Source organism: Peromyscus californicus, unplaced genomic scaffold (assembly GCF_007827085.1).
Source record: "Peromyscus californicus insignis strain IS unplaced genomic scaffold, ASM782708v3 Scaffold_18__1_contigs__length_77618521, whole genome shotgun sequence".
NCBI lineage: Eukaryota > Metazoa > Chordata > Mammalia > Rodentia > Cricetidae > Peromyscus > Peromyscus californicus.
Window position 1 is genome coordinate 43,446,949 of NW_026294480.1, and position 22,684 is coordinate 43,469,632.

The 22,684-nt window shown below is 42.8% G+C and overlaps 1 protein-coding gene across 3 annotated transcripts in view; it reads left to right on the forward strand.

The window, feature by feature from the left end:
- Arl15 (ADP ribosylation factor like GTPase 15) overlaps positions 1–22,684 on the forward strand; it is a 391,154-nt gene that overhangs the window by 24,886 nt on the left and 343,584 nt on the right. The window contains exon 1 of one of the 3 annotated variants that reach the window (XM_052743308.1): positions 5,462–5,488. The exons of the other annotated variants lie outside the window; for them this stretch is intronic. Coding sequence (XP_052599268.1) covers positions 5,477–5,488 — 12 coding nt within the window. The 5' untranslated portion in view covers positions 5,462–5,476. Of the gene's footprint in view, positions 1–5,461; positions 5,489–22,684 lie in introns of those variants that run through there. 3 annotated transcript variants of the gene reach the window in all.

Below are 22,684 nucleotides of genomic sequence, written 5' to 3' on the forward strand. Positions count from 1 at the left end.
CGCCTTCACAGACACTACATGTGCATGGTGTACAGATGTGCATGCAGACAAGCATCCATAAAATAAAAATGAATAAATCTTACAAAACTGTGGTGATGTATTGTGTCCCCCAATATACTGTGTCCCCCAATAAAATTTATCTGGGGATCAGAGTGTAGGTAGAGTTTTCGTGCCTGGCCTACAGTCAGGACAAATCTCTCTCACCTGCCAGTCCCACAGCCGCTCAGACCCGACCAAGTAAACACAGAGACTTATATTGATTACAAACTGTATGGCCATGGCAGGCTTCTTGCTAACTGTTCTTATAGCTTAAATTAATCCATTTCCATTCATCTATACCTTGCCACATGGCTCGTGGCTTACCGGCATCTTTACATGCTATTTCTCATCATGGCAGCTGGCAGTGTCTCTCTGACTCAGCCTTCCACTTCCCAGCTTTATTCTCCTCCTTGTCCCGCCTATACTTCCTGCCTAGCCAATGGCCAATCAGTGTTTTATTTATTGACCAATCAGCAACACATTTGCCATACAGAACATCCCACAGCATCAGAGGAAAAAGCCACTATAAGTAAACATAGAAGTCAGGCCATGGTAGTACATACCTTTACTCCTATCACTTGTGAGATAGGGATCTGTCTGGATCTCTGTGAGTTCAAGGCCACACTGGGGAACAGAGCCAAGCGTGGTGACACACGCCTTTAATCCCAGCATTAACCATAGAGCTCTGGAGGTCTGTATAGTCAGACAGGAAGTGACAGAGCTGGGCAGGAAGAGGAAGTGATATAGCTGGGCTGAGAGATCCTATGAGAGAACAGACAGAAAGGCATATAGGCGTGGGTATACAGGAAGTAGCTCTCTTTAGAGACTGAGGTGTCAGTGAGGTGAGGTTAGCTTGTGACTTTTCCTATTTCCTTGATCTCTCAGGTTTTCACCCCTATATCTAGCTCTGTGTTTTTTATTTAATAAGACCGTTTAGCAATTCGTCTACACAAAACAAGACATAACCTCTACTTCAGGGCAGTGAAAATTAAGGGGAAAAAAATGGTGGAGAGCCATTGTGGAAGATACCTGACACCAACTTCTGGCCTCTATGTGTACCTCTGGCCTCGATGTGTACACGTGTGATCCATCTCTACATACATACATACATACATAAAAACTGTCAAAGACTTTATCATTTTTATTGGTTATAAGAATAATACCTGAAACAAAATCTGACTGTAAGTCACATTCTTTAAATGATGCTTTTGTATCAAAGACTATTGGGGTCCAGCCCCTAATAGCCTTTTTCCCAGGGTCCATGGAAGAATCTAACAACTAGCTGATGAATCTAATTTTAAGGCTATCAAATGAGTCTACGTACCAAAAGCTCTTTCTTTAGTCCATCCACTTTATTCTTCTAGGTAAAAATCTATCTATACCACTTCAATTCTTTTCTCATACTTAGCTCCTCTCTGTTCCTTCTTCTCTTGTTCTCTCACTGTTCTAAGTTCTTTCCATCTTCGTCCTCTTCTAAGTCCAAAAATCTCCCAGTGCTGTGTGGGTTCCGGTATAATACACACTTATGAGCAGTAATACTTTTACAATCCAGTTTGAGGCATTCAGGGTCATAAAGAGGGGTGATAAGATCCACACAAAGAGCAGTGATTGTCAGCTTCATTTACAACCCAAAAGGGAAGAGATTAAAGGAGGTGGGGTCAACTGAAGGCTCAAATCGGTTAAAAGATCTAAAAAGATAATTTATGTGCTCAAACTATATTCTTAGACTTGGTTAAGTAAAATGTTAGGAGTTTTATGTCACTCTAAGTCATGAGTAAAATAAAACTGCCTTCTTTTTTTCCTTTGGAGCCGTACCTGCCTCAGCCTATCTAAGCTGTGCTGTTTTCTGGGGCGGGGGGGGGGGGGGGGGGGGGGGGGGGGATGATGGATGTGCTCTGTAGCTAGGTAGCCTGTGACACAGCTTGATGTACCTGGTATGTAAAAGCCCTTTTGTTCTGAGTTAATTGTTAAAGGAGAACTTGGGCTATGGGAGGATTTAGGCTTCATTACACCAGAAGCAAAGCTTTGTATCTAATATCCACCTGGCCTTGGTGGTTATCTCAGTGTGGATATTTACCTTATTTCAGGAGACTAGCAGGTGGGCTGAATGATTATTTATCTGCACTCTGTCCTTGGATGTTTGAGAAGTATCTCAGATAAAATGCTTTTGTCTGGAGATAGCCCTGGCTGGATACTTGCTATTGGAGATGATTATAGAAAGGCACACAGTTGGTAGATGTTGTCCAAATACCCCAATTGTATAGGGGGAAATTGTGCCCAAATGAATGATCAACCACATTGTTAGAAGTTCTTGGGAAAAGAATCAAATGGGAAGGCTGCAATAGCACACAAGAAATTCATTGTGGGACACAGCTAATATATTCAAAAGGCAATATCACCAAAATTCGAGTTTTGGCTTTATCCTCTGGAAGAGCTCTTGACTCTTTCAGGTAATAGTTTTTGCCATTGTCAGCTGAATTCCTATTTCATATTTCTGTGGCTCGCAGCATTTTTGCAGTTGAAAATGGAATGTTTGCTTAAAGTTTCATGACAACATGGTATTCCCCATGTCTCTCCTATGATCTAGCCTAGGAAAAAGCAGATAGATGGAAGAAATTCAGCCACTTGCTCATAAAGCAAATATCAAAATAGCGCATATTTTCTTTAAAGAGGAGAATAACAGTGAGGAATGAAGCCAGTTCTTTGGTACAAACATTTAATTGTAATCTCCGATTTTCATTTTATTCATACAGAGCATGTCTGAATATAGCCAGATCGCTTTTGCTGTTTGTAGAAGTGGTGTTTGTATGGTAGCAAAGTATATTTCATGGTACCAAATTTCATGAAGAAAATAAGTAAGTGAAAGGACTAAGTATTGAAGTACATGTGGTGTCCTGGGAATGTCCTCCACTGCCCAATTTTGGAATATAATAGTCTAACATGAGCATCTTTTGTAAGTAATTCTGCTCTTAGGTATATAAACCTTAAAGAAATTACCTAATTACAAGGCCTATGTAAGGAGTGGTTGTAGTAGAAGTAGTCATAGATGCAAAGTATCAAAGGTGTAAAACTGTCAGTAATAAACTGGATTAAATAAATCATGGAATTTTCATTAGTAGGTGTCTTAGTTACTTATCTATTGCCATGATGAAACACCGTGACTCAGGCAACTTATAAAAGAAAGTGTTTAATTTGGGGCTCACAGTTCCAGAGCCCATGACCATCATGGTGGTGAGCATGACGGCAGGCAGGCAGGCATGGCGCTGGAGCAGTAGCTGAGAGCTCACACCTTGATCACAAGCATGAAGCAGAGAGAGCTAACTGGGAATGGTATGGGCTTTTAAATCCTCAAAAGCCTGCCCCCAGTGACACCTCCTCCAACAAGGCTGCACCTCCTAATCCTTCCAAACAGTTCCACCAACCAGGGACCAAATACTCAAACATATGAACGTTATGGGGAGGGGCATTCCCATTAAAATCTCCGCGGTAGTTTACCTTACAGCAGCAAAAGCAATATAGGCACAGCACACCATGGATGTATCTCATAAACATAATGTTGAGAGAAAGAAGGCATACAAAGGTACATGTTTTCATTTCTATAAACTTCAAGCAAACTTTCAGCTTGTGGTTGTTTCTAAGGCAGCCATTCTCAATGGCTACTTTGCCCTGCAGGGATCCATGGCAACATTTAAGGGACATTTATGGTTGTCATAACCTTGTGTAATGATGGCAGGCTATTGGCATCTAGTGACTCTAAGCCAGGAGATTGCTATGTATCTAACAGTGTAATTGTTAATCTCTGAAGTTTATCTAGACTGAAAAACGCCAGTAGTGTAAGGATGAGACACTTAAGGTGGGGGGACTTTAAAGTTACACTAATGTTCTAGTTTGCAGCTTGACTGGAATGCAGATAGAGTGTGTGCTATTCTGTAAACCGTATTTCCCCTTTACTCTGTATTTCACAATGCAACAATAAGAAAAAGATGAAAAGAAGTGAGATGATTGGGGATTTATTGTTTGTTATGAGGCAGGGTGGATTGACTATTGCCTCACTCTTATTTCTTCAGGAATATGAAGTGAATATGACATCACTGAACAAGTCTTTTTAAAAAAATCTTAGGATTCAGTGACAAAATGTCTTGGAATTTTTCACCTTGAAGGTCTAAGGAGGGGATATTGAGATTGTAGGCAGGAAATATTGTGTTAACTTTTGAATGTCAAATTATGTTTTAAGTGAAGATTTCAGAAGACTTACCTGAAGTCATTTTGTTTCTCACCCAGTTTTCACAGAGGAGATATATATATATATATATATATATATATATATATATATATATACACACACACACATACATATATATACATATATACACACACATATATAAAGATATGTCATATAGATCTTTATATACATATCTATGTGTATGTATATATATACACAAAGAAGATATATATATATATAAAGATATGTCATATCTTTATATACATGTATATGTGTGTGTATACACACACACAGAAGGTATGTATATAAAGAGCTTAAGGAAATTGTTTAAAATGAATGATGCATAATTCTGAGGAAAAAATAAGAACTCAGGTTGTCCCCAAGTTCCTTGAGAACACGGGGTTGGTCTTTGTATCTTTTGTGCAGACTGCACAGCACCTGGCACACGACAGGTGCGTGGGTCTTGAGTTCAAGTGAGCCCCGTTTTCTTTTAGTGTTAATTTTGCTTTATGAGAACAGTTATTCTGCCCTTCGGGTGGTTGCATATCACAGGTGGGTATTTGTCCCCAGAAAGATGTGTCCTCTGATGTTATATGGAATCACCTGGTGCATGGTTTTTAATCTTCTGAGAAGCAAATTGCAAGTTAGGGTTTGGCATGCAAAACTGAGTTGGGGTAAAGGGCAAAGAGGGGGTTATCAGTTTTGTTTTCGTAGTGACCACATATCTGAGAAGAGATCTTAAAGGAGGAAAAATTGTCCATTGACCTACTTCTTCTAAGGTGCTCCACATTCTAAAGTCCCTTGAACATACAGATAATGTCTACAGCCAAAGACTTACGTGTTCAGCACCTGAACCTGTTGGGACATTTCTGATTCAGATTATAATGGGGACCAGCAGAAGGGAGAGAGAAACCTCTGCTCACTGGACAGCTATTAAACTAAAGCAGGGAGGAGAGAGGGTGGGGAAGATCGATTATAATCTGAGGTGCAGTTCTGAGGAGGTTGTGGCTGGGCAGGCGGGGCTCCCTGAGCAAAGCGTGTGTGTTATAGACATTGCATGTTGGGAGAAAAACTCCTGACTCCAGATCCCTTCCCCTTAGGCTTAGGCAGACACACAGCTCAGCATGAACATTGTGGTGAGCCCCAAGTTGTGGCAGCTGGGAGCTGACAATCAACTGTGCTTCTCTGGAAGGGAAGTCTGAGTGTCACGTCTCCATGGCTGCTGCGGTGAGTCAACACAGCCGAGTGTAAGTCCAAAGATACTAAATGGAAAATTCCAGAAATAAGCTTAAAATTGCACGCTATTCTGAGCAGCAAGATGAATCGTATGCTGTCTTGATCTCTCCAGTAGTATATGAAACTCCTTTAGGTCTGGTGTATGCATGCTGTATACACTCCTTGCTCACCAAGGTCACTTAGTGGCTGTCATTGTTATCAGACCAACTGTCACAGTATCATATTGCTATGTTCAAGTCATCGTTATTGTAACAGTGGCCCAAAAGGCACAAAGCTAGTGATGTGGGCGGTTTTAGCCCAGTGTATTTATTCTCTTGAGTTCTATTTTATTATTTGTTACTAATTGCTTGCTATGTCTGATTTATGAGTTAAGCTATGCCATAAGGATGTATACACAAGATATACACATACAGGGTTTGGTACTATCTGAAGTTTCAGAAACTCATGGGGGTCTTAGACTGGTCCTCCCGAGGATGAAGGTGTACCCAGTCATTCACATTTAGAGTCTGGGGATGCCGGGACTGCCGATAACAATCATCCTGTGCACTCATCTGTAAATACCTAGCATTTAGCCTGGCCTGAGCCCCTGCAGGTGTTCATCTCTGCAGCGAAGAAGAGCTGCATGCGGGTTCATTTTAGGGCTCCTAGCAGGAAATGCTGTGGTTTGAAATCTGTCCCCTGAAGAAGAATTTGTATGCTGAAACTTTAATTATCAGTGTGATGACTCTGGACATGGGGCACTGTGGGATGCCTAGGTGTGAGTGAGGGCCTGAGGATGGGGTCTTTAGAATATTCATCCCCAGGAGGCTTGCTGTCTCATTGTCTGCCCTGTGAACATTGGCAAAAAAGTGGCCATCTGCAAGCCAAATGGAGTCCTTACCAGAACCTGACCATTGTTGGCATTCTGGTGTAGGATTCCTTGTCTACTATGAGGACATTTCTGTTGTATGAGACACTCTTCCATGACTGTGTTGTGGCCAGGTAGACTAACATCGCGAGGGGAAAAAAAGATCAGTTGTAGACAAAGAGCATATGCCAACAACACCTTTCGTAGTTCCTGTGGAAAATAAATGCCAAATCCCGAGTAAAGCAGAGAGGGGAGGGGCATTTAAAAGGTGTGGGCTAGTTTGTAGATAAAAACGGGGTTATGTGGCTGAGGTTTTCCCTAAATGCTTTTAACATACTGCCAAATGGCATTTAAAATGAAAGACCAAAAAGGCACGTGTTTTACATTAGGAATCTCTAATTTGAAGTTAGCAGGTTCAAAATGGAGCATAAATTGACCAGATAAAAGGTATAAAAGTAAAGGTATTGTGCAGGGCTGATGCACTCCGCAACCTTAAGCATTGAAAAGCTCATTGAAGTTATTACTCAAAGACAGCAAAGGCCTCTCTGTGTGTTCGCCACTGTCTCCTCCAAGGCTTGGAATAGAGCGACCATTGTCTAGACACTGTATAGAGCATGGGAAAACCTTTAGGTCCCGACACATTACCAGAGGTACATTAGTAATGGCTTCTAAAACCAGAGCCAACAGAAGTAGTGACATGGCGGAAGAAAAGGAGCAAACCAAACCGTTTTCACAACCAGGAGGAGATAAGTCTTCACTTCCTGTGGGTGTGGCTCAGGAGGCTGTGGTCCTCTTTTAATATCAGGATGTATTACAAAGAGGTTTTGAGTTTCTGGAACAAAAGGAGTCCTGTTATGTGGATCTGGACTGTTTGGGGTATTAAGTAACATTCATATGGTACTGGTCAGGAAGACAGAAGGGAAGTAAATTTAGGCCAAAAGTTTACAGTACAATTGTGGTTCTGTGATTTTTATGAGATCCTGGCAGAATGGCCAGGCTCAAGAATGTGACTTGGTTTTCTGCGGTCAGGTGTAGGTGAACTCTGGGTCACAGTGGCGCACCAGGACATTGCTTTGGACTTCTCTCTTGAGCTTCGGGGCAAGGGCTTTTCAGAGGCCCTACAATTGCCCCCAGACTTAGCTGAGAACCGCAGCCATCAGGGAGCTGAAGGCACACCGCTCTGCATTCTAGCTGGTGCTAGATGTCGGATAGGGATGGAATGATAAATTTAGCTTCTGACCTTCCTTCCTGGGGAGTTGTGAACCACTTTGAAACATCGACAGTGGGCAGGTGCAGATGAAGTGGGGGTTGATTGTTGGAGCACGTCTTAGGAATGGTGCTATTTAAGACACACGGAAGCCACTGAGCTGATTGCTCGCTTATCATTACTCAGCAGCTGGGCAAACTAAAATTCAACCAAGTGGTGAGTGTGATTTGAACTAAATAACGGTAAGAAAATGTGCATGGGCTATAGGTTTGAGTTAGTGATAAGAGGCTGAAAAAGTCTTTAAATTCTTGTTGCCTTTGCAGAACCAACTGAATGATGCTTTGCCGGCAACACTTTCATATGTCAGGCGGGGAACAGTTTGTAAAAAGGACACTGAGTTTCAAATTGAGATGGAGAGTCACTTGGTAGTGGGTGGAGACTCTTCAACTTCTGTGACTTCTTTGGAGGGGCAGATTGGGAGAGCTGCCTGTTCTATTACAATAAAATGATAAGCAGCACTATGAATAATGTTTGCTCATAGTGATACTATACACACTTGTTAAAGCCCTTACTTCAGTCTAATTCTGTATATCTGAAAAAATCCTGCCTGACCTGCCATTCGAGGTATCATAACATACTGTGGCGTCTGAGGACACCGTTAGTTTCCTATGGCCGCGCTATAACAGATTACCACAACCTTTTCGGCTTAACACAATATAAACTGTGTGCTCTTGCAGTTTTGGCGAGAGAGAGCCTGAAGCGGGTTTTGATGGGATAAGTTCAGGGTGGTAGCAGAGCTGTGTTCTTCCTGGAGGTTCTAGGTGAGGGATCCACTCCTTGCCATCTTGAGCTTTTTGCAATCATCTGTGTTCCTTGACTCTTGGTCTTTTCCAGCATTCCATCCTTCCAGCTTTGGTTCCTGCTGTAATCTTTTCTGTGACTATGACATCCCTAGTTCTCATCTCCCAGGTAACCTTGTGGTTAAATCAGGATTCCCTGCACAATTGAGGATATACATAATCAAGGTTCAGTGGCAAGATCCTGAATCCTATCTGCAGAGTTTTGCACGTGAGGTTGCTATGTGAGTTTGCTTTCTATTGCTGTGAAGAAACACCACAATGAAAAGCATCTTGGAGAGGAAAGGGTTTATTTGGCTTACATGTCCCAATCAACCATCATTGAGTGAAGTCAGAGCAGGAACCTGGAGGCGGGAACTGAAGTAGAGGCCGTAGAAGAATGCTGCCCACTGGCTTGCGTTCTCCTGCCATGTTCAGCTTGCTTTCTTATACAACCCTGGACCATCTGCCCAACAGGGCACTGTTCATAGTGGGATGGGCCCTCCAGCCTCAAGCATTAAACAAGAAAATACAGCCTAGTCTTATGGAGTTATTCTTTTTGCAGTTGAAGTTCCCTCTTCCAAGATGACCCTAGCTTGTGTCAAGTTGACAAAATGCAGATCACAATAGTTGGGTGTGGATGTTTTGAGGTATAGTTGAGGGACCATTGTTCTGCTTACTATAACATCTGGGGGGGAGGGGCTGAAGAGATGGCTCAGCGGTTAAGAGCACTGACTGCTCTTCCAGAGGTCCTGAGTTCAATTAGCAGCACCCACATGGCAGCTCACAACTGTCTGTAACTCCAAGATCTGACACCCTCATACAGACATACATACAGGCAAAACACTAATGTATATAAAAGAATAATAAAGAAATTAAAAAAGAAAAAAATAATTAAAAAAATCCGTGGGGGAAAGTTGCGAGTATCTCAATGCAGTCCGTTCTGGAGGAGGAGATCAGTGTCAGCAAGCCTGATGTTGGGATCGGAATGTCATCCTCACACCAAGGTTAAGAATTTGTCCTGTGAACTCCAAGTCCTGTTGTCCATGGGCTCTGCAGATACTAGCTCTAGCAATGTATTCAGGAGCAAATTGAACATATGACCACTGTGGAGAGCAGCGGTACTGATTCTGCCTATTTATTAAGGAAGACTCCAGCATGAACGTATACTGTGAACTGTGTGGCATGCTGAGTTGTCTGTAGTCACAATAAAGGAATGAGAAGCTTCAAGATAGAGTGAGGCGAAGATGGGACCGGAAGCAGGACTGTGCTTCTTGAGGCCTGCTTGCACTGACCCATCTCTGCCAGCCAGGCCCCACCTCCTAAAGATTGCACAGCTCCCCCAGACAGCACCACCAATTGGGACCAAGTGCTCAAACACAGCAGCTTGTGGGGACATGGGAACATTTCATATTTGAACCTGTATGTCTGTCTGTGTGTGTGTGTGTGTATGTGTGTATGTATATATGTATGTCTGTATTTGCCATAGACAGATTAATTAACACATGTGGTGTTTGCGTTCTTTCTGACAATTTTGAGGAGTATGAAAAGGCTGCATGTTTTGAAAGCTAGACAATGAGAGTTTATGTTGATTTCTTTTTTTTACCTCTGATAAAGTAATGGCCTCAAGTAGAGTGAGAATCTGACTAATGTCTCTGACTTTCCTGGCAGGTGAATTAAAGTTTTAGATTTAATGAACCTCTTAAGAGCTGTCCTCATTCCCATTTATTTATACAGTAAATAGTCACAGTATGCAATATAATAAAACAGCTACACTGTGAAATGTATGTGATTTATGGGAGTGTCTTTAAAAAAAAGATTATCTCTTGAAATTGGATCTCCGGTAAGAATAAGATAGTATCTCTTTGGTTTGGGTGTTTTAATCTGGGGAACGCAGAATGTATCTTTCCTGTCACTTTCAAGACATCCTTCTGCAGTACTCTCTTGTGCCCTTCCTGTGAGTCCTCAGAAGAGACTATCATTTCTGTACCCCTATTCTTGCTCACGCCCTGTGCTTAAGTGTCAGCCTTCGCTGCCCAGCTTGCTGCACAACCAGGAGCTGGACCTCGGCTCCACCTCTCTCCGGCTTCTCTGTCCACCCTGTCATCCCCCCAACCCCATGCTGACAGTATCATTTTGTGCTAAGAAAGACTTACATGACTTATTTGCACTGTAGAGCTTTCCACCAGAGTACTTGTTTATCTCACAGTCTTGGAATTGTTGAGTATGCTTTTTCTAACCTGTACTCTCAGCCCGGAAAGCAGCCATGCTGCCATTTTTGGTGACTCCACCCTCTCACCACCACAACTGCTAAAGGCTGCAGTCACCACCACCAGCACTATCTCGTCCTGTCCTCCTCCTCTCCTCTTCCTCCCTCCCCTCCCCCAGTTCAGTTCCTAGGTGTCAACCACTGTAGCCCCGGTGTCCTGGAAATTGCTATAGAGACCCTGCCCACCTCAGTCTCAAAGATTTGCCTGCCTCTGCCTCCCTAGTGCTGGGTGAAAAGTTGCTTTAATTCTAGTTTTTGAGAGAAGGCCCTGCCGATGCTCCTTACTCATGAGGTCCTTACATATTGAAAGACTCATGATAAGTCAAAACAGCACTGAATAATTAGTTCATCAAGCGTCACTGCTTAGCAACCCAGCATGTTGCAGATTGTCAGTTATTTCCCTCATGATCACAGCTGACTGGGAGCCGTGGTTCTTTCTCAGTGCTCGGCATCTCCAGAGAGGGCTTTATATGGCACACTGCGAGTCTAGGACCAACATTTGAAGTATGGTTTCTACTGGATTTGTAGCACTCTCTGTAGAGTCCCCAGATCATTAAACTGAGATACTGTAAGTTGGGGACTGTTGGCTTTCCGTTACTGACAAACCCCCGAGAGGTCATGAGCGTATGAGGAGAAAAGGCTGCTTTGGCTCACAGTTTGGAAGTCTCCAGTCCATGACTGGTTGGCTCCATTGCTTTTGGATTGTAAGGAGATAGCATATCATGGTAGGAGTATGCAACAGAGCGGAACTGGTCACACCAAAACCCTTGGGAACAAAGAAAAGGAAGGGAAAGGGGTCAGGTCTTATAGTCCTGTCCCCCAGTGACCTAAGACACTCCTAATAGGCACTATTTCTTAATGGTTCCATTATCTCTCAGGAGCAGCAAGTTTTCAAAACATGGTCCTGGGGGTGGGAGACAGGGGGGGCATGCAGGATCCCAACTAATCCGAGTGTGATTGGATACTTTTGTAATTCTAAACCCATGGTCTGGGGCAGGAGGATTACAAGTTTAAGGCCAAGCTGGGCCACAAAGTAAGGCCCTGGCTTTGATTCAAATTAGAGCAGGAACTGCTGGTATCCTCATTTTAGAAAGGGGACAGGGCATGGCATGGAATGACATGTTGGGGATCTGATTTGGTGCAGGATTTGGCTTGATATATTCTGGGTTCTGAATGCTCAAGTCAGTATACTTTATCACTCTCCAGATAGTTGACATTTAAAGTGAATTTCAATTTCAATTTCATTTGGAATGAGTTTTTTTTTTTTCTTCCATACTCCTTGATACTTTTGAAGGCCAGCCTAGCTCTTTTACAAGATATCTTTCATTTAAGATTTATCTGGTAGTTTCTTCATAATTAGACTTGGACTGGAAATTTTAGACAGTAATATTGTGTAAGTGCCAATCTGTCCTCAGTGCGTCTCATCAGGTACATGATACCTGTAGTTTATTCTATTATAGATGATTGTCTTTCCTCAAGTTCATAAACCTGAATTCTGTTTTCTTGCTTCGTTCAAAATTCATGAATTGTACCATGTTAAGAGCCCATAATATCCCTTATGCATTCTCTATATAACCTCTTATTTCATTACATCTCTGCATATGTTTAGAGATCAGATGAAAGATTAAGTTGTCTTTGTGTTGCTGTTTCTTTATAGAAAGAAAATGAAATCAGTTGCTCACAGTTCTGGAAGATATGAGACCCTAGGTTAAGGTCCTCACGGGGACCGTCTTGCTGCATCGGAACTTGGTGGGAGGGGTCACTTGGAAACAGTGAGAGCAAATAAGAGATCACACTGAGAAGAGCTCACTTTTATAACAAAGCTACTTCTACTGTATGGAGCCCACTCCTCTGGTCATGGCGTTAATCCCGTCATGGGGATGGTGCCCTCAAAACCTAATCATCTCTTAGAGGCCCCCATGACACTGGCAGTTAAGTTTCAATGTGAGTTTGGGAGGGAACAGTCAAACCATAGCGTAAGGTTAGTATGGCTTGCTGAGCTTTGGAGTGTTTTTTTGAGTCCTATTATTAGGTAGTACTTTTCCCTTGTTGGATTGCAGTGTGGATTGTTTCCTGACTGGTTTTTCTGGTTAGGCTTTTGCGTTCACATTCACTTTTCATGTGGCACATCTTTGTGCTGTTCCTCTCAGGTAAGCACCCCACCCCCCTAACACCTTCCTTCCCTTTCAAGGGTGAATGGTGTGATTCAAGGGTGAATGGTGTGATTCAAGGGTGAATGGTGTGATTCAAGGGTGAATGGTGTGATTCAAGGTGAATGGTGTGATTCAAGGGTGAATGAATGGTGTGATTCAAGGGTGAATGGTGTGATTCAAGGGTGAATGGTGTGATTCAAGGGTGAATGGTGTGATTCAAGGGTGAATGGTGTGATTCAAGGGTGAATGAATGGTGTGATTCAAGGGTGAACAGTGAGACACAGTGGCTATAACTGCATTGTTGAGATGAAATTGTATTCTGTGTTAACTAAACATTTCTTATCCCTTAACTGGATTTTTTTTTCAACTTATAAAAAAAAATGAATGAAAAGCTTGACTAGTAACATTAGGATCATCATCATTAATAAAGGGCCTTCCTGAAGTTTCTTTTGTTATAAATTGCAGCTGTGTAGCTAGGTGGAAGAGGCTCCTTCTTGGTAAGAAACATTCGGTTAATTTAACATAGGGACTTAAAATATTTTGAACTTTCCGACCTAAATGACACAATAACTCTTAATTCTTACCATGAATGTATCTGATGGATGGAAATGGACATCCTAGAAAGAGACATTTTTACGTCATTTCTTTTTTTTTTTTTTTTTTGGTTTTTTGAGACAGGGTTTCTCTGTGTAGCTTTGCGCCTTTTCCTGGAACTCACTTGGTAGCCCAGACTGGCCTCGAACTCACAGAGATCCGCCTGGCTCTGCCTCCCGAGTGCTGGGATTAAAGGCGTGCGCCACCACCGCCCGGCCGTCATTTCTTTTTATAGATGGTTGGTATCTTAATTTCTTTTTTCTCCCTGTGATAAAATACCCTGGCAAAAGCAACTTAGAGGAGAATGGTTTTATTTGGTTTGCAGTTCGAGGGGATACAAGTGCATCATGGCCGGCAAGACAGTAGGCGGTAGGCAGAAAAGGCATGCTGGTCCTGGCGTCCACAGTCATCCAGCAGAGGATGCCTAGAAAGTGGGGCTTCTAAAGCTGCACGGCCTGACCCAGTGACCACCTTTCTCTAGCAAGGCTCTAGCTTCTCAAGGTTTCCACAACCTTCCCACATAGCACTACCAGCTAGAGACCACGTGTTCGAACATGGGAGCCTGCACGACATTTCACATTCAAACCACGTCGGCTGGCTTTGTTTTCTTGTTAAACCATTGATCTTCTCTTCATAGGAAGAATACTTTTTATCAGTGTCTAAGAATTATATAAGAAAGGTCACAAGACAGGAAATGTTTTTATTCATAATCATACTTTGGGAACAAAAATTACATTTTAGGTTTTAGCCATAGCTCCACGGGTTAATATTACTGTTTTCTTAGGGTTTCTAATCCTATGATAAAACACAATAACCAAAAGCAACCTGGGGAGGAAAGAGGTTTTTTGGATTACACTTCCATGTCACAGTCTGTCATCAAGATAGTCTGGGCAGGAACTCAAGGCATGAACCTGGAGGCAGAAACGGAAGCAGAAGCCCTGGAGGAATGCTGTGTACTGACTTGCTCCTCATTTCTCACCCAGCCTGCTTTCTTATACAGTTCAGGACCACCTGCCCAGGGGTGGCACCACCCACCTTCAACTGGGCCCTCCCCCTTCGGTCATGAACTAAGAAAATGCTCCACAGGCTTGTCTGTGGGCTAATCGGGGGGCATTTTCTCATTTGAATTTTCTTCTTCCCAAATGTCTGTAGCTTGTGTCAAGTTGACAGAAAACTAAGCAGGACTGTTATGTATACAGAAAAATGTCATGAGGTGATTTAGTCTTTGCTTAATAGAATTCAAATTTATTTACAAAGTAACTTTAACATAGTGCAAAAATGAATCACAGTGAGACTGTACTTGTTTCATCCAGTAGAGTTTGTTTGAATCCGCTGTGTCTGTGGGCTGGTTAAGGCTCTGCATGCAGTAGGTGCTTTATAACTACCTGCTAACTAACTAGCTATACCATCCATCTTTTGTTGTGAGAAGAGAGTACCCTGCCCAAGCTTCCTCCTCCTCCTCCTCCTCCTCCTCCTCCTCCTCCTCCTTTCTCTTTCTCCCTGGTCCACTGTGATAGATAGCACTGGTTTTGACTGTTTAATAGACCATTGATTTAGGATAGAGAGAGGGTCATCTGAGTCCCCTGTAGATACCTGTGTGATTCTAGTATCCAACATGAGGGGTGAATGAAAGCACAAATGAGTGCAGTATTGGGAAGTCACTACTGACCTGTACCAATAAATAAATAAATAAATAAATAAAATCATTTGACGCCATTAGGAGCCTCATTCTGAATGCATTATTTGGGGCAGCACACAATTGCATTTGACGTGGAAGGTGGCTGCAATCAAAATGGTCCAAGTTAATTTTGTACTACCAGAGCGCGCTAGATTCAAGGCACTTGCCTGTATTGAGGATTTTCACGAGTTTACTGTTGTAGGGTGTGGTGGCTGTTCCTGGTTGTCAACTTTACCTCTGGAATTAACAAAAATCCAAGTGGCTGTACAGGATTTTTTTCTTAATTAAATCGATCATTTGAAGTGGGAAGATCCACTTTTAATCTGAGTCAAACCTGGCAGCAGCCTGTAAAAAGGATGTGGAAGAAGGAAGCTTTCTCTGTTTGCCCGCTTGCTCTTGCTCTCAATAGCAATCCATTCCTTCACTGGCATTAGAGCCTTTTTTGGGGGGGCGGGGGTGATTCTAGCATATACTGAAGACCAACAGACATCCAACCTTGTGGACTGAACAACTACTGGAATCTTGTACGTTGTGTTGGTAGACAGCCATTGTTGGGCTAGGTAGATCACAGCCTGTAAGTCACTCTAATATATATGTGTGTGTGTGTGTGTGTGTGTGTGTGTGTAAAATGTAAAATGTATTTTCTCTCTATAGCTACCCTTTATATGTATTCACATGTACATATATTCACATATATTCATATATATAATACATATTCATTCATTCTAGCAGTTCTGTTTCTCTAGAGAACCCTGACTAACATAGAGGGGAATTTCATTCTTTTAGTTAATTGAGTATATGTTTAACTACTGGCATTATAGATTCCATTGTTAAAAGGAATCTACCAGAATTCTGGGACTAATTACAGCAGTTTGGTCCAAAAGCTTTTAGTATAACTAATAGTTAATAAAGTATTGAGGGGCTTTCAACGTGTCTCTTAAATACCAATGTATCTGCTTCTGTGGAAGAGGGAATACTTGTAAACTTGTCAGAAATTGTGACTGTTTTTAAAGAGGCCTTTAGTTTCATTGATACTTTCTTGGCAAACTTAGCTTCAGAACATTCCGTCTAAAGCGGTCAGAGGGTCTTGTAACAATCTGGACACGGGGTGGTGAGCTTCCCTAAGCCAATGTTGGCGGGAATGAAAGGAAGGAAGAAACTTTGTTGATGTTTGGTGATCAGATCTCCAGTGCAATTCTAAAGAAGTCGGTAGAGGTGGAAATGAAGGAGAGGTTGAATTCCTGCGACTTGTAAATTAGCGGTCAGGTTGGCCATGCTGTTGCATACCAGCAGTCCTAGAGCTTAGGAAGTAGAGGCAGGGGTATGGTGAATTTGAGACCAGCCTGGGCTACACAGAGGATTCATGGCCGGCATGTGGGTTAATAGAAGACCCTTTCTGAAAAAACTTAATGGTCAAGAAAAAGGAGTATGCCCAGGGAGACAGGGTCTAGTTTGCCTTCTGTTGCTGTGAGGAATACTGTGACCAGATCAAGTCTGTGAGGAAGGTTTGGCTTACACTTCCAGATCACAGTTCTATCATTAAGGGAAATCTGGGCAGGAACTCAAGGCAGGGCTCTGGGGGGGAGGTCTGGGGGGGGGGGGGACGGACGACGATGACACAGCGGACACATACACGACGACGACACACTGATGGAGGAATGCTGTTTACTGACTTACTCCCCACAGTTTACTCAGCTTTCTTTCTTTGCCACCTAGGACCACCTGCCCAGGGGTGACACTGCCCACAGTGGGCTGGGCCCTTCCACATCAATCAGTACTTGAGAAAATCTACAGGTCTACCTACAGGCCAATCTGATGGAGGCATTTTCTCCACTGAGGTTTCCTCTTCACCAATGACCCTAGCGTGTGTCAGCCTGACAAACGACTAACTGGAGTGGACAGTGAGTGTGTAGGTGGAGTAGTTTGGGGAACAAGGAAAATGACCTTGGCTTCAGATATGTGAATGGAAGGTGTAGCCCGAAGCAGCATTTCAGTTGGAGGTTTGATGGGCAGGTCTCTCTCTCTCTGCTCCTTTTACAGCTGTCGCTGATGCTCAGAACTCTGCCCGACCCAGAGTTAACATTCGGTGCTTATTTGTCGGATGGATGGATACGGTTTTGGGACTCATCCAAGTATAGAGTATGGCTCTAGATCCCATTGGCTCTTTACATGGCTTGCTCCAGGTTCCTGTTCCCTTTTTGTGCAGAGCCATAGGGTTATAAACAATGGGCGAGGAAGCAGGCATGCATATGTGCATAGCAAGCATGCATATGTGCAGACAACTATATGTAGACACATTCATTATTATTTTCCATGCCATGATTAATGCCTGCTGCATATGACAGCCGTTCCACTCGTGAACTCAAAGCAGCTGTGTTTACCTGCTTACCACCAGCACCAAGATCAGGCCAGTCAACATTCCAGTGTGAATGGGAGAGGCTCCCCAGACCCTTCCTGAGGAGCGGTTGGTCGTTGGTGACTGCTGGGAGAAGGATTTTTCCTCAGGAGTGTGACTCCTGTATGCTGCCCATTTTCAGTGGATGACTCTACAGCCATGGACAGACAAGTGGCACCAGTTGGATTCAGAGGGTTAATAAAAACAAAAAGGACATGAAGTTAGGAGAATGTTTTGGGGCACTTCAGGAGGAATCACAGTTGGGCGGGTATGAGTTGTATAAACTTATCATGAAATTCTCAAAGACTATATAAAATTGTTTGAAAATACCATTGATTCCTTATCTTTTTTAACGATGTAAGTCTTTTGTGTTTCTGATTACAGGGTGGAGGAGAAATACCTCTAAACAAAATTTGCTTCATCATGTCTTAATTCTATTGCCATTTGAACTACCATTCTTCAGCTTGAACTCATATAGGTTCAAATGCAAACTGTTGGAATTGGGAGATTATAAAACTAATGACATTAGAATTCGTGTTTTCCTACTTTTCAGGCCTTCATAATCCACTTCTACCCATTATAAATGTTTAAAAACAAAAACAAACCCGACAAAAATCAAAATGCAGCAGTGTGCTACCAACTCTGTAGTGTTTACCTAACCTTTTTTCCCATCGGTTGCAAGCAGCGCAGTGGAAAATTTGGGATATTGTTAGCCTGCTTTCCACCCCATCCGAGTGAAGTCAACCTGGATGAGAAGATAAGCCAGTTTTACTGCCCAGCGACTCCCTTTGTGCCCATTATGTTCCCAGGCACTGCTGCTTGTTGCCAGAGTCTGGCCAAAGGAATGCAAGCGCCCGCTCATTTCACTGAATTTCGTCATCTCATTTCCTGTCTGAAGTTTTAATACGAAAGGAACACAGGCAGATTTGTTTCTCTTTCCTTTATGGGGAGAATGAGTGAACCTAACAAACAATTGTATAAAACCTTTAAAGCGTTGGGACGTGAAAAATGTTCATTTCAGTGAGATGACGTGAAGAGAATAATCAGGGACTCAGCTCTTTTGCACAAAAAGGAAAGATCAGTATGGTTTCTTTTTAAGATTAATATCGTACTTAGTAGATAGAAGAAAGTCATTGTTCACTGTAATAAGGAAGGGCTGAACTAGCACAATTTAGGCATTGGATATAAAATGGAAATAGAGTTATTAAAATAATGAAAATAGTTAAGAATTTGAGTTTTTCTTTCTTTTGATAGTCCTAGGTATAGGTTCCGTGAAAGTAGATTCTGAGTCAAGCCTTGATTTTTAATTGAATGAAACTGGACAACATATTTTATATCTTAGCCGTGACTTTTGAAGAATGGTAAGGTTACACAAACCCTCACAAAAATCCCCCCTTACTACTATTTATTATTTGCCTCTTCCCTCCTCCTCCACTTTTCCCTTGAACTCTCTACCCTCTCGCCTCAGTTTCCCAAGTGCTGGGATGATAGGTTGTCAACCTAATTCTGCTTTCTGTGAGTCTGTGTTTGGTTGTAAAGGAGCATTGAAACCAGAAGCTTGAATGCCCATATCTAAGGAAAGAAAATTGCTGAAGAGAGTCAAGAATAGCCATTTGAGTTTAGAGTGTGTGGGGAGATAAATGATTTATATGTAGAAAAGTTGGCTTGAAAAATTGATTTCATAAATAAAGAGATTAATACATTTATCAGATCCTGAAATGAAATGTCCCTTGACTTGCATGTGAGGTTTTAAAAAGTTCTTATTTTTCCATTGATTTAATGATTTTTTAGGAAAATAATTTATATTAACAACATGCACTGTTCCAGATACATTTAACACATTAGCTGAGCAATTAAACAAGCACATTGCCCTTTGGACACATTAATGTGGGACTCAATTTACTGGAGTTTTATTTCCCTAATTTAGTCATAGAAGTAAGAGCAAATGACTTCCTTCCTCGGAAAAAGTGGTGGCCATTAGGGAGCATGTGTGCAGTGTGGCTGTGTTACCCATATGGCAGGTAAGGATGGGCTATTCCTTTGCCTTTGTCCCACCCCAAGCTCTTGAGCATATGTAAAACACGATTAGCCTTTCATATACCCTTGCTTCTATGCAACTAATTATAACAGACCAAACTGTCAGAAGCTTTCACCTCGGAGATCACTCTGTAGACGAGGAGGTAAGCAAGAGAGACTGCAGCTACTCATTAGTGACTGTGATAGTGACTCTCTGCCACGATGAAGCTGATCGTATAAATGTGAGTTAAAAAAGGAGCCTGATCACCGGTGGTGGTGGTGGCGCACGCCTTTAATCCCAGCACTTGGGAGGCAGAAGCAGGTGGATCTCTGTGAGTTTCAGGCCAGCTTGGTCTACAGAGTGAGTTCCAGGAAAGGCGCAAAGCTACACAGAGAAACCCTGTCTCAAAAAACAAAACAAAACAAAACAAAAAAGGAACATAATCTAACTAACTGCTAGTAGCTACAAGGTTGATTATGGCAATGCCAGCCAGAGCTCTTAGGTAGCAGATAGTTGTGGTGGTATTGTGTTCCCCAAAATATTGTGCACCCTAATAAACTTATCTGGGATCAGAGACAGAACAGCCACTAGATACAAAGGCTAGAAAATGGTGGCACTCACACCTTTAATCCTAGCACTCCAGAGGTAGAAATCCCTCTGGATCTCTGTGAGTTCAAGGCCACATTGGAAATGGCCAGGCATGGTGACACACGCCTTTAATCCCAGGGAGTGGTGATACAAAGCAGAAAGGTATATAAGGTGTGAGGACCAGAAACTAGAAGCATTTGGCTGGTTAAGCTTTTAGATGGTTAAGCTTCAGGCTTTCCAGCAGCAATTCAGCTGAAAGCCATTGGGATGAGGACACAGAAGCATCCAGTCTGAGGAAACAAGACCAGCTGAGAAGTTGGCCAGGTGAGGTTAGCTGTGGCTTGTTCTGTCTCTCTGATCTTCCAGAATTCACCCCATACCTGGTCTGGGTTTGATCTTATTCATAAGAACTTTTTAAGATTCATGCTACAGACAGTCAACAGTCAAGGTCAGTTGCTAATGATGTACAAGTTACAAGTCAGAGATAGATGGAGAGGTATAGCTGAAGTTTCCTGCCTGTTCCTGTAGCCGCTCAAACCCAAGTAAACACACAGAGGCTTGTATTATTTACAAACTGTATGGCCATGGCCTATGGCTCTAGCGTCTTGCTAGATAGCTCTTATAACTAAACTCAGCCCATTTCTATTAGTCTATATGTCACCACATGTTCCGTGGCTTTACCTGTGTGCCATTTCATGCTGCTCCCTGGATGGCAGGATGGCGTCTCCTCTCCTTTCTCCTTTCACTGTCTCCCTTGGATTTTCCCACTTGGCTCCATCCTACCCTGCCATAGGCCAATACAGCTTTTTTTTTTTTTTAATCAACCAATCAGAGCAACACATATTCACAGCATACAGAAAGACATCCCATAGCAGAGAGGGACTTCAGTTACCCCTCACTGGGTGGGTAGCACATGCACAGTGTATGATCCCCATCTTCTTTGTTGGACCAAGGGGCCACGTATAGAGTCTGTGTTTTGGCCATGCTGGCTCAGAGAACTAACCAGTCTTCTATCAGTTGTCTCAGCTTTTGTCCAGTTTCTGCCATGGCCTATTAAAATCTCCCAGACAAGGAAGTTCAATAGCTTTTTTTGTGGTGGTTTGAAAGAAAATGGTCCCCATAGGTAGTGATACTATTAGGTGGGTGTGGCCTTGTTGGAGGAAGTGTGTCACTGTGAAGGCGGGCTTTGAGGTCTCATATATGCTCAAGGTACTCCCAGTGCAGTAGACAGTTCACTTCCTGTTGCCTGTGGATCCAAATGTAGAACTCTCTGCTCCTTCTCCAGCACAATGTCTGCCTGCATGCTGCCGTGCTTCTTGCCATGAGTTTGCCTGCATTCATGTCTGCGTCCCACATGTGTGCCTGTTGCCTGAGGAGGCCAGAAGAGGGCACTGGGAACCCCTGGGACTGTAGTTACAGAAGATTATGTGAACTGCCATATGGGTGACAAGAATTGAACCCATGTCCTCTGCAAGAGTAGCCATGGCTCTTAACCACTGAGCCATCTCTCCAGCCCAAGTACGAGGACACTTAAGAAGTCAACCATGGTTTTGCCTTCTGACCTGGGATCATTGCTCCCCACCGACAGTATCTTCTGGCAACTGGGATCAGGATCTGTTAGCATCTAGCCTCTTCCTCAAGGAGGGAAGTTGAGAAACTGAGGGAGCTTAGTTTATAGTTGGCTCATGCAATTTCTTTTTTTCTTTTTTTTTTTAATTTCAAGACAGGGTTTCTCTGTGTGGTTTTTTTGTACCTGTCCTGGATCTCGCTCTGTAGACCAGGCTGGCCTCTAACTCACAGAGATCCACCTAACAGAGATCCTGGCTCTGCCTCCGGAGTGCTGGGATTGAAGGCGTGCGCCACCACGCCTGGCTGGCTCATGCTGTTTAATACTACCAAGAAAAGCATCATTACCCATTGTCTATATTACATTCTAGGTTCTGAGATTGGGTGGGTCAAAGGCTTAATGGTCTACTTAATTCAAGATTTGAAGTGCAAATATAGCACAAAAATTTAGAATGGCTTTGGCTGCATTTCTTCACTAGCTAGCTCCTCAAGTGTGAAACAAGGGGATTGGATTATGACATCAGATGTGTTCTGTAGCTCTTTGGTCGTGTGTTCAGAAGGATGACCCTTCTGTTCTCTTCAGTACCTCAGTCTGACTAAAACTAGCTTTCATGCTAGTTGGAGCACACTGCCTTCTGGGAAAGGAAACATGCTGTCTGTTTTATAAAGAACTTTCTCAAGGCCTGACATTGGTAGAATTTCGAGTTCTTTGATAAGTACTGAGTTGGCTTAACCCAGAGGTCTACACTGCCATGTCATTTATGTGTGCTTGTGTGGCCCTGAGTGGAACTTCAAGAACTAGTTCAACTTTTTAGTTACCTTTTGAGGTATCGAAAGTGAGAGACTTTATCAGCTCCACTGAGGTTTTAAGGGAAACGGTTTGGGGTTGTGGAATCACTGCAGTGCATCTGTAAATGTCAAAGACAGAAGATGTGGCTTATTATCCGCTTGCAACAGTGAAGCCCTTAGATGAGAGTATTATGGGATCGTGATAGAAGGAGCCACGTATAAAAACGTATGTATATGAGTGTTTGCCT